The sequence below is a fragment of the Odontesthes bonariensis genome, chromosome 17 (assembly GCF_027942865.1).
Source record: "Odontesthes bonariensis isolate fOdoBon6 chromosome 17, fOdoBon6.hap1, whole genome shotgun sequence".
Lineage (NCBI taxonomy): Eukaryota > Metazoa > Chordata > Actinopteri > Atheriniformes > Atherinopsidae > Odontesthes > Odontesthes bonariensis.
Genome location: NC_134522.1, coordinates 3,362,431 through 3,375,560, shown reverse-complemented (window position 1 = coordinate 3,375,560; position 13,130 = coordinate 3,362,431). Strand labels below are relative to the sequence as shown.

The window sequence follows — 13,130 nt, the reverse complement described above, 5'->3', positions numbered from 1 at the left end:
CATACTGCATACTGCATACTGCATACTACATACGGCATACTACATACTACATACTACATACTACATACTGCATACTACATACTACATACTACATACTTCCATACTGCATACTGCATACTGCATACTACATACTGCATACTGCATACTGCATACTGCATACCGCATACTACATACTACATACTGCATACTGCATACCGCATACTACATACTACATACTGCATACTTCCATACTGCATACTGCATACTACATACTGCATACTTCCATACTGCATACTGCATACTGCATACTACATACTACATACTACATACGGCATACTACATACTACATACTACATACTGCATACTACATACTACATACTACATACTACATACTGCATACTACATACTACATACTGCATACTACATACTACATACTACATACTACATACTACATACTTCCATACTGCATACTGCATACTACATACTACATACTGCATACTGCATACTACATACTGCATACTGCATACTGCATACTGCATACTACATACTACATACTGCATACTGCATACTGCATACTGCATACTGCATACTACATACTTCCATACTGCATACTGCATACTACATACTACATACTGCATACTACATACTACATACTGCATACTGCATACTGCATACTCATCGATCAGACAGTATGCAGAGCGTTTACCCACAATGCATTTTGCTCCTGCCCAAGCCGAAATCAGTAGGCCTGAAGCTGATTTCTCTTAAGCTCTAAACTCTACAAACTTTAGCAACATTTGAAACATTTTCAGGTGAGAAAGTAGTCGTTTAGATCCCCAACGTGTTGAAAACCTGACAAAATACCGGCTGTTTACAATTTTGTTCCCACGAATTCGGCGCTACTAAAGCTAGCCGCAGTGAGCAACGCACTTCCTGTTATTTTCACAAAATAAAATACCCGTTGCCTTTTATCATAGGGAAAGCCATTACCATACAATTGGTGCTTTTGTTTTGAAAACAGGAAGTGAACCTACCCTCGTTGTAGCTAGCTTGAAACTGCCATTTTGACAGGAAATGACGATCGGCGACGTCACGTTACGTTGCATCTTGGGTAGTTTGAGTACGAGTAGTAACCTCATGATGCATACCCAACATTTCAGAGAATCTAGTATGCATCCGGGAACTTAAAAAAAGTTAAAGTTAGTAGGAGAAGTAGGCGGTTTAGAATACAACCAAAGTCCAATTCACTACGTGCTTCACCTGTCTGCAAAAAAGTTTATTTTGACTTTCAACCGAGTTATCACGGGGTCTTAAACCGATCGCGAGTATCTCGATTCGACCCAATTTCTTGTCAGATTCAGGTGTCTACATGCACTTAATAACTCAATCTTATTGTAAATTAGCCAATAATCCGATCCTTTCAGTGCCATGTGACCCCTGAGTGAGAAATAGCACCCTGGAGTGCCCTGAATTAGGACAGCTCCAGCTGCTGCTACCGCTAGCATCATCCTAGCTTAAATGGTTTAAATGGAGCAGCAGAACTGGGGGCAGCAGAACTGGGGGCAGCAGAACTGGGGGCAGCAGAACTGGGGGCAGCAGAACTGGGGGCAGCAGAACTGGGGGCAGCAGAACTGGGGGCAGCAGAACTGGGGGCAGCAGAACTGGAGGCAGCAAGCTGCGGGGAACTGCCTAACAAAGCTGTAACTCCTTTGAAAGCCAGTTCACATCTGGAGTCCCACACCTGTTCCTTATCAGGGCTAACGAGGTCAGTCAGGAGAGACGATGGGAGCAAAGTTACGACAGAACGCTCTGTAATAACCGGCCAATGGGAGCTGATCTTGGCTGAGACGACGCACACCTGCCCCTGACCCGTGCCGAAATGCTGAAATACGTCAAGCAGAGTTTCCAAATCATTTGAAAACACGATATCATCCAAATAAGCGTCCCGAAACTTCATATGTGACGATGCTTTTTAAAGGCGCCTGAGACAGACGTTGGGATTCTCCGGGTTGCTTTAGGTCGGATGGAACTGACTGATTTAGCTGTTTTCTGCTTGGTCGGGTCTCTTATTGAAACTCATTACATCTGGATACATATTTAAGTTGCGGTTCATATTCTTACGTTTTCAGCTACATCTCCAGGTGTTTGGCTGCAGTTTGGGTTTGTTTTCCAGAAACAAGTCGGTCGTAAATCTATGTGATTTAAGAACCTTTCTTTGGTCGTTTGATGACAGATTAAAACGTGACGGTCCACAGAAACTTGTGTTTCCGTCCAGCATTAAGATATATGCAGTTGCAAATGTCTGCAGTCATGTGACACGCTGCTGATCACCAAACCAGAAGTGAAGTCCTTCGGTTTGTAGTTTACAGACATTTAGGTTCCTCTGTGAAGCCGTAATGGACCAAACGACGGGAAGAAAACTCTGGATTTTGATTAAACTTTACATCTACTTTTATAGGCCGCAGCTGGCTGTGTCAGATTCTGTCCTTGAGGTGTGAGTTGATGCAACATTAACTTTATTTTCTGTAAAAACCTGACAGGATCTGACAGGAATTAACTCACCCAGCAGGTCAGCTGGGTTATTCTTAGGGCTGGGCAACGAATAAAATGTTTAATCTAATTAATCACATGATTTCCCTGATTAATCACGATTAATCGCATTTGTACGCAGAATCCAAAAATGAATCCAAAAGTAGTGTATAGCTTTTAGCATTTAGCTTTATTTTAAATGTGCTGCCATATGAATGAAAGTGCCATAACATTTGTTGTGCAAACACACTTTTAACATCAGCATCTTTCTGTAGTTTTTATGTAGAAGCCTCGCTCCACTGTCTGTTTCCTTGAATGACTTGCTGCTATCAGTTGTGTGTTTTGCCTTTAAGTGATATTTTAGACTGGAACTACTACGCTGAGAAGACAATTCAACTTGGCAGTGTTTACAGATGACTTTGGTTCTGTCGACTCCGCCGTCTGGAAGAACTTTAAAATGAAAATAGCCGAGTAAAAGTTCCGTACCCTTCTCCATGTTTGGTGGATCCGCCGATTACTTTCTTTTCCTGTTCCACAGCAGACAGCAACAGACTTTTACAAAATAAAAGCCTGTGAGCAACAGACTTTTACAATAATAAAATAAAGAATAAAACAGGGGTGGTCTGTGGCGTAGTGGGTTAAGCAGGCGCCCCATGTACAGAGGCTATAGTCCTCGCTGCAGCTGGCCCCGGTTCGAGTCCTGCATCGGACGGCCCTGTGCTGCGTGTTGTTCCCCCTCTCTCTGCCCCCTGCTTCCTGTCTCTCTGAACTTTCCATTAAAGGCACAAAAGCCCCAAAAAATAATTAAAAAAAATATATGGAAAATAATCAACGAGTTTACGCGATAATAACGAGTTAACTCACCCAGCCCTAGTTATTTTATACTGATGGATCCTAACAGAGCAGCTGTCAGGCTATTTTTTTTTAAGTAATACTAAACCTATATAGATGAGTACATTGAAAATTAGTCAGTTCGAGTCCTGGATGCATTTAAAAACCCAAAACATTCATGAATCTACTGCTGAAATAGATTTAAATGTTATAAAATCCCGACTATCATGATGATTCCTTACAGGAGGTGAATGCAACATGTGGACCTCTTCCACCTTTATGCCTTTAGCTGCTGCAGTACATAACTAACTGTGGGCTGAAGAACGGGTGAAAGTGAGCGTGGACGCTTCACATGTTCGCCCGACAACATCACAGCCACTCAGGGACCATGGAGCGATAAGGCTCCTCTGTGAAGGTCTTACAAACTTTACGGGTTTTGGTTTGTGCAGATTGTTCCAGTGTTGTTGCCTTATCACTGCGGGTGTGTTTGTGCAGCTCTCATTCTCACTCAACAGTGTAAAAACATCTCACCTCCAACATGCCGTGGCCCGTGTGGCCTCCAGAAAAGCACACGGTCACGTTTCCATCACTTCAAAGAACACTCGTTACCTAAGGACTTAACCTGATGTGATTCATAATGGGATCTGCTCCATTTCAACCTGTTAAATAAACACGATAAACACCACAAACGCACACAAGCAGTCACCTTAACTTTACCCGGAGGTGGGTAGACCAGCCAAAAAATTGTACTCAAGTAAAAGTACTGGTACTTCAGAATAAAATGACTCAAGTAAAAGCAAAAAGTAGTCATCCAAATAATTACTTGAGTAAGAGTAAAAAAGTGCTTGGTGAAAAAACTGTTGAGTAACGTCTGTTTTATTTGTTAACACAAGCATTCAATCAGACAGACAAAAATACTAAATAATCATCTTTAGGCTAATTAGAGTTCATCCAATTGATAAAATGAATTAAAATTAATTTAAATGAATTAAAATGAATTAAAATGAATTAAAATTAACTAATTAATTACAAAACAAACATTCACCTATCCATGGGGAGGGGGCGAGTTTAGGAAACTTAGCGCTACATGTTTCCTCAAGTTAGATGTTGAGTTTCTGCTGAAATGTGCGTTTGTTTTGGTTGACACAGAAGACACATAATGTAGCTGCTGTTTCTCACTCTTTGTAAGGTAAACATGCTTTCAGTATGAGGCCTCGTCTGCGTCTTCATTTCCCACCGTTGGTTCTGACATTTTTCATCTGTTTCTTTGTTTGTTTGCTACGACTGCTAATGCTAAAGCTAACCCGTCCCGCCGCTGAGATTGAGTACGGTCACGTGACCAAACTGCACGGCTGCGTCTGATTGGTGGAACACAGTCAGGTGGTAGAGCCTTTGGCGGAAGTCTCTCTCTCTGTCAGAATAAAACATTAAAATGAGGCGTACGCGGGGGGATAAAAATAATGAGGCGTAGAATACCAAAGAGGTAAGAAGAAAAGTAACCAGCTCATTGTAGCCTAATGTAGCGGAGTAAGAGGACAGTTTCTGCTGCACACATATACTCAAGTTAAAGTAAAGAGTATGGGGATTTAAATGTACTCCTAGAAGTAGAATGTTTTCAAAAACTTACTCAAGTAAATGTAACTCGTGATGCTAAAGAACAGCAGCGCCGAGAAACCAACCCACAGACACATTAAGAATGTCAAAATAAAGAAAAGAGACCGAGGCGGGAGGTTAGCAGCATGAAGGGAGAGTAAAAACCCGACTGAAAAGTACCAGACAGGCTTGTTCAGGACACGTTAGCACGTTAGACACGTGAGCCTGTTTGAGGGTTTATCAGAGCAGATGAAGCTCCTGTTGTCTGTTGGGTACGTCCACAAGTTTTATTTAGAACTGAAGAGTTCAGGACAACTGGAAAACTGTCATTAAAATGATTAAAGTGAAGCTTCCGAAGCTCAGAGACGGTCAAGAAATCCCTTCAAATATTCAACTTCCTCCTTTTTTAGACCAAACTCCTCAAAAGATTGAAGGAAATCTAAGTTAGAAGTAAATATTTTTATCACTTTTGCAGCTAAAATATTAGTAAAGAGTTTCAATAATTTTGTCAGGGAGTTTTGTAGAGTAAGAAACTTGCCAAACGCTGTTGAGACAGAAATGAGAAGCAGCTGTTTCCAGAGAGGAACAGTTAATTCACACCTAAAAGTTAATGATCTTTTTAGTGAAAGCCAATTTTACCACGTTAATATTTGGGAGATAGCTCAGAAAGTGGTTTAACAGCTTTAAAAGGGTTATTCTCATGATCTGCCCCATTCTTCTAAAGACAATAAAAAAAACAGTTTAAACAGTTTGACTTCCAGAACAGATTTCAGAATAGCATTTCAGACCATTCTTTAAAGGAAACGATGAAACAGAAGAGACACTCAGCAGCCAGTTACACCTGCACAACAATCACCTAAAACACTCAAAAATTGTGGATGCTGTTCAGAACGTTCTCCCTCTGAAGAAGAAGTTCAGTGGACGGATTGAGCTGAGACTCCCACCCTTTAATTCAGTTACACACATCCCCATTTTTACATGAGAAACCTGACAAGTCACTGATCCCAAATGGCTTCCAGACTAAGGTACTCAAAGCCTGTCCTTATGATCCCATCCTCCTCTCCATTTTCTGGAAATTCTACAGCACAGATATCCCGGACGAGCCCCCATTTGTCTTACAGCCCAGCTCATTGTCCACGACACGAACTAGAGATTGACACGAGTTGAAATAAACTTATTATTGCACAAAGGTTACTGCATCAATACAGACCTCACCAGACATGCCTTAACTTCACAGATGGGGCATATTTTTTTGTCTTTTTTCGTTGTTGTTGCATTTAGACGATGGAAAACGGTATATTCAAAGGTGATCGCGTGACTTAGTATTTATCTACCTTCTGTTTCAGTCACATGATCCAAACCGGCACTGTTCCTCTTATGTTAGTTCATAAATGCATTTGAACTCTTGATAAACTGGGATTATGAGTCCCAACCCGTCATGTAAAATCAGCATGATGACACCTAATTTAAAAAATGTTGGGTAAAAACCCGGTTAAGTCCTGAAGATCACAGAAAGATCACAGAAAGATTACAATCCTGACAAGTCACTAATCCCAAATGGCCTCCAGGCTAAGGTACTCAAAGCCTGTCCTTATGATCCCATCCTCCTCTCCATCTTCTGGAAATTCGACAGCACAGATATCCCGGACGAGCCCCCATTTGTCTTACAGCCCAGCTCATTGTCCCGGACATAAACTAGAGATTGACACAAGTTGAAATAAACTTATTATTGCACAAAGGTTACTGCATCAATACAGACCTCACCTGACATGCCTTTCCATCACAGATGGGGCATATTTTTTTGCCTTTTTTTGTTGTTGTTGCATTTAGAGGATGGAAAACGACATATTAAAAAGGTGATCGCGTGACTTAGTATTTATTTACCTTCTGTTTCAGTCACACGATCCAAACCGGCACTGTTCCTCTTATGTTTTGACCAAATGAACCATCTCCATCATGAACCTCCATCCAGAATAATAGGCCTCCCTTAACAAACCATAACAGCAGATAAACCCATCAGTTAAAAATGATTGCCATGTGGTTGTAGATACCGGACTGTAAACGGGAAGGATTTGCTTTGATAATTTAATCCTCCCTGTCATAACAGTTCTAAAACAGCCTCAGTGGGTTTGTTGTGCAGATCTGCGCATACGTGTAAGTGAAAATGGAGAAAGTGACAGGGCTGTGGATTTATCTGTGTGAATGTAACCGAGGATATATTTCATATGATGTTTATTTGCGTAAGTGTGGAGTATGCACAGACTGTGAAAGCATAACTCCCCCTGTGACAGTGGGCTGTGTTTCCCTTTCAGTAAATAATCTAACCGTGTTATTTTACCGCTCATTGCAGAAACACAGTGTTTACGCTCCGCCGCTGCTTTAAGTTTGAGGTGTTGATGAAATGTAGCCTGTAAAACTCTGAAATCTTTGTGAAGAGCGTTTGTTGCTGCCGTCATCAATCTCACTGCAAGAAGACTTTCACTCAACCTCAAACCCACATACCCCCACAGTCTTTTGAAGTTTCTCACTCCCCCCCCTTCCCCCCTGAAAGTGCAGTGTTTAAATACAGAGGAGCATGTCTCTGAGGTCCCACACTGTCGTTACCCAGCTCTTTTCAGCCGCTCCTTAATTGCATAACACGCATACACCAGCTGAGCGAGGAATTCACAAGGCTAACTTCAAAGGCTGCTCTTAATATATTGCTCCATACTTTAGCCCCCCCCCCCCCCCCAATGGTCTTTTTTCCCTGTGTTTTTCAGAGTACGAGGAGTGGAGCGACTGGGCTCCGTGCAGCGTCACCTGTGGATTTGGAACCCAGAAACGAACCCGATCTTGCGGCTATGCGTGCACGGCGACCGAGTCGCGCACGTGCGACCTGGAGAGCTGCCCCAGTAAGAAGCACACTGTAAAAACTAACCTCGCTGAGCGAGAGGGGTTAAGCAAACAATAAAAAAGAGATGTAAAACGTCAGCCCTCTGACAGTTTAATAGAATATTTAATAGTTGATTTATCACAATGAATGCATGTACAGATCAAGTGTCTCTGGAGATGCTCTCTGGAGAACCAGGTCCAGATTTCCTCAGCTCATCTGCTGGAGAGGTGCCTCAGAACTGGAGGTTGAGAAAATAAGAAGCAGGACGTGATGCAGAATGCTACCTAGTGGAGTTCCAGCCTCTCTGGATCTGGTTCTCAGGGATGGTGAGTTGGAGTCAGAGATGGACGGACGGATCGGGGCTCCGTCAGCAGGAATGAGGGCGCTGCTCCATCTTTGCTCCAACCCTCACCTGTGGGCTCAGATCTGGGTAGAGACCCAAAGAAGGAGGTGTGGATACGAACGGCTGAAATGAGTTTCCTTGAGAGTGGGCGGGGCTTAGATACAGAGGGAGGAGCTCCACCATCCATGGGGAGGAGCTCCAACATCTGGAGGGAGGAGCTCCAACATCTGGAGGGAGGAGCTCCACCTTTGGGGGGGAGGAGTTCCACCATCCAGGGGGAGGAGTTCCACCATCCAGGGGGAGGAGCTCCAACATCTGGAGGGAGGAGCTCCACCATCCAGTGGGAGGAGCTCCACCATCTGGAGGGAGGAGTTCCACCATCCAGGGGGAGGAGCTACACCATCTGGAGGGAGGAGTTCCACCATCCAGGGGGAGGAGCTACACCATCCAGAGGGAGGAGCTCCACCATCTCCCTCCACCATCCAGAGGGAGGAGCTCCACCATCCAGGGGAAGGAGCTCCTCCATCCGGGGGAAGGAGCTCCACCATCCAGGGGAAGGAGCTCCACCATCCAGGGGAAGGAGCTCCACCATCCAGGGGGCGGGGCTACACCATCTGGAGGGAGGAGCTCCATCATCCAGGGGGAGGGGCTACACCATCCGGAGGGAGGAGCTCCACCTTATGAGTCGCTGCCCATCTTTGGCCGCAGGCTGCAAACCCATCTCTTCAGGAAACACTACCCTGCTCCGCCCTCTGAGGACATCACCTATTTCGTCCTAGCTCCTTACGCACTTATTTGTTTCCTGAATTGTCTTCCCATTTGTCTCGGTACCTAACTTACCGCACTTACTCTAGCACTAGTTATGCTCTTAGCTGTTTGGTTTTGGAAGGAACTGCACTTATGATTTCTTGTGACCTTCTTTTGCCTACCGATGTGGAACACACTTACTGTAAGTCGCTTTGGATAAAAGCGTCTGCAGAATGACCGTAATGTGATGTAATGTGATGTCTATGCCAAACGACTGATGGAGGGATGAATCCTCCCCAGAGCCCGGACCTCAACATTACTGAAGCAGTGTGGGATCATGTTGGCAGAGAACGGAACTGATTGAGATCGAAGAAAACAACTTTGGTCATTTGTGCGTCTGGCTTCTGTGAAGATGTAGTTTAACAGCACTGGAACCCATTTCCTCTGTGTTTCTGCGTCTCGTAGATGCTGTGGCGGCGGTGACTGAGCTGACGCCCCCACAGACGACCAGAAGCACCGACTCGAGTACGTACGGAGGAGTGTGTGTGTTTGAGTTTTCGTGTTTTTCGCTCTGTGTTATCGATCAAAACGTTTGGTCCCAGTCAGCGGTCTCACCTTCAGTCTGACTCGGGGTGAGACGCACGCCTGTTTTTCATATTTAAAAAGCCTTCATTGTGCTGAATGAAACGCTGACCCTGCCCCCAGAACCGTTTCTGTTTTATTGCTCTCCTGCTGCTGCACACCGGCCACAGAATGTGATATTTCTTCTTTTTCCTCTGCAAACAACGCAGGAGATCCTGCAGAGAGCAGAACACGATCTGGTGTCAGACAGTTTCTCTCTGTGGAAGGCAGAGGCGGTCCTGGCTACATTTACGCCCTGGGCGAACCGTCCCTTGCCATCCCAACATATTATATTATTTGTATTATTTTATTATATATAATCTTAAATACAAAAAGGTACAAAAAGAACTGAGAAAAAAACATGATAAACAAATGAAATACAGTATATAAATATCAATCACAAATCCTTAAATAACCTCAAAATCCTTAAAAAATAACCGAAGAAGGCTAAAAATAAATAAATAAAGGCTACTCTATGGAGCATAAAAAAAGATTCCTGCAGTTACGATAAAAGGGCTCAGACTGTAGCAGCTGTTTTCACCCTGTTTACAGCTGGCTTTAACATTAACATGTTGTGTTGCAAACACAAACTAGACTACGTGCCTCTGGGGGAAATTAGTGGCATGACACGATGCCTAAATTCTAATTCTAGTTAAAAATCAAATTCTGTTGGGCTGCAGAGACACATAAAGTTGTGTATCGTCTGCATAACTGTGATAATTGATGTTAAAATTCTGCAATATCTGACCCAAAGGGAGCATATACAAGTTAAACAGAAGAGGTCCAAGAATTGACCCCTGGGGGACTCCACGAGTCATGGCCACTCGCTCAGATTCATAGCTGCCAGTTGTAACAAAATCGTGTTTTGCCTTTAAGTGATATTTTAGACTGGAACTACTACGCTGAGAAGTAGTGTTGCGCGGGCCCGCCCCAACCCGCCCCATCACGCAGCCAACCCAGCCCGCCCGACCCGAAAGATTACACAATGATTTTTAACCCGACCCCACCCGACCCGCTTAAAAAACAAAATTAAATGAATAAGTATTTATTTATGTAGGTCTATTAAACACAAATGAACTGTCTGCGGCCGCGCCAGGGGGTGCGTAATGTCATAGGCTGCCAAAAGCTGCGCGCATTCACCCTTAATTTCCCTTGCATCAATACAGTTGCTACTCTAAAGTCTTGACCGCAGCACATCCATCTGACGATTATGGTTGTAATTCCACTTTTCATTGCCACATCAGAAACCCAAGCTCTGTGCATGTCATATGAATTTAGAGAGAGAGAGCTTCACGTGAGTAGGCTGCCGGTTTGCTTGCATTCTGCGGTCTTCAGCATTGGTGCCGTGCGCAGGGGGAGAGAGAGCAAGCACACAAGTGCAGACGCTGTCAATTGGCATTCTGCTGTCTCGGATGTGCATAGGTGTGATTTTAACGGTGTAATTATGATAACTGTCTGTGATCTGACCCGACCCGACCGCAACCCGTGGATTCTAAGAAAATAATGGCCCGACCCCACCCGGCCCGCGGGCTGGCCCGAGGGTCCCGCCGGGCTCGGGCCGGCCCGCGCATTACTACTGAGAAGACAATTCAACTTGGCAGTGTTTACAGATGACTTTGGTTCTGTCGACTCCGCCGTCTGGAAGAACTTTAAAATGAAAATGGCCGAGTAAAAGTTCCGTACCCTTCTCCATGTTTGGTGGATCCGCCGATTACTTTCTTTTCCTGTTCCGCAGCAGACAGCAGCAGACTTTTACAAAATAAAAGCCTGTGAGCAGCAGACTTTTACAAAATAAAAGCCTGTGAGCAACAGACTTTTACAAAATAAAAGCCTGTGAGCAACAGACTTTTACAAAATAAATAAATAAATAATAAAACAGGGGTGATCCGTGGCGTAGTAGGTTCAGCTGGCCCCGGTTCAAGTCCCGCATCGGACGGCCCTGTGCTGCGTGTTGTTCCCCCTCTCTCTGCTTCCTGTCTCTCTGAAGACACAAAAGCCCAAAAAAAAAAGTTTTAATTTTTTTAAATAAATAAAAATAATAAAACCTGCGTTAATGCGAGATCAAATATTTATTGGCATTAAATAATTAAAAGCCCCAGTTTTTTGTTTTAGTCGAACTACACAAATTGTTTGGATTTTGTGTCATAAAATGTTGTAAATAAAACTCTCTCCGATTCTCTAATCCAGATGTGGACAGCTGTGAGAAGTGGCTAAGCTGCAAGAACGACTTCCTGCAGAAGTACCTGCACCAGGTGCTCACGGCGCTGCCCAGCTGCCCCTGCTCCTACCCCTCCGAGGTCGTGTACAGCGCCGTCAACATCCAGGACGCCAAGCTTCGAAAGACCTTCCGCTGGAGGGACGCCAGCGGCCCGAAAGAGCGGCTGGACATCTACAAACCCTCGGCCCGGTTCTGCGTCCGCTCCATGCTGTCGTACAACAGCACCACGCTGGCGGCGCAGCACTGTTGCTACGACAACCAGATGAGACTGATAACGCGCGGCAAAGGAGCGGGGGCGCCGAATCTGATCAGCACCGAGTTCTCCCCGGAGCTGCACTACAAGGTGGACGTGCTGCCGTGGATCCTGTGCAAAGGGGACTGGAGCAGGTTCCACTCGGTCCGGCCGCCCAACAACGGGCTGGAGTGCCCGGATAACCCGCCCGAGCCGGAGTTTCAGGCGGAGCTCAGAGAGGCCCAGGAGTACTAACAGAAACTGAGGCTCAGGGGGCTTTTCTGGGCTCGTTCTTCACGTTTGTCTCGTCCTCCTGCATCAGTTTGGTTTTAAAAACTGAGAGAAAACCTTCTGGTTAGATGAATAATGAATGAAGACACGATGCAGAGAAAAAGACTCAAAGAATCAAACCGATTAAAGTGTGTTTCAGCTAATCCGTGTCTGTATGTTGCTGAACTGAAGGGAAATACATGTGTTCAGTGTGTCTGTGTGTGTGTGTGTGTGTGTGTGTGTGTGTGTGTAGGGAGGATGAGGGTATTTATTGGCCCACAAATATTTTTAATTAGATCCAAAGTCCCATGAAAGAAGTTTCTGTAAAGCTGAAAAAAAAGGGAATAAAACAAAAGGACTGTTGGAGTATAATTTGTCATTTTTTTATTTTCCTTTTCAAAAACAAAGAGAAAGAAATGTTACCACAGCTCGCTTTTCTTCTGCTGCACACCTGTCTCACGATAACACGATTCCTGCTCCTGAAGCAGGAAAACATCGGGCTGGTGTCAGAGAACAGAAGGAAGCTGAGGCCGGGCGGTAGAGGAACGAGGAATAACGAGAAGAAGAAAAACTGGATTCATTTTGTGAAAACTGAAGCTGAAATGTGGCACCACAGAGAATCAGGTTCATGCTCGTTGGGTTGAAGTTAACCATCCTGTGAGCTTGTATGTGCACGTTAGAGTTAGAGTTAAAGGGATAGTTCGCCTCTTTTGACATGAAGCTGTATGACATCCCATATCAGCAACATCATTTCTGAACATCTTCTTACCCCCTGCTGCGTCCTGTGAGCAGAGTTCCAGCCTCGTTTTGGTGCTGATGAAGGTAGTCCGGCTAGTTGGCTGGGGTTTAAAAAATAAAGCGTTTTGCTTCTCAGAACAATATGCGTTCAAAAGAG

At 44.4% G+C, this 13,130-nt stretch overlaps 1 protein-coding gene across 1 annotated transcript in view; it reads left to right on the top strand.

Annotated features, from left to right (window-relative positions):
• The window catches only part of LOC142365874 (isthmin-2-like), a 33,797-nt gene extending 21,229 nt beyond the window's left edge, over window positions 1–12,568 (top strand). The window contains exons 4-6 of the mRNA XM_075447622.1: window positions 7,692–7,823; window positions 9,360–9,419; window positions 11,703–12,568. Coding sequence (XP_075303737.1) covers window positions 7,692–7,823; window positions 9,360–9,419; window positions 11,703–12,220 — 710 coding nt within the window. The 3' untranslated portion in view covers window positions 12,221–12,568. The remainder of the gene's footprint in view (window positions 1–7,691; window positions 7,824–9,359; window positions 9,420–11,702) is intronic.
• The last annotated feature ends 562 nt before the right edge of the window (window positions 12,569–13,130 follow it).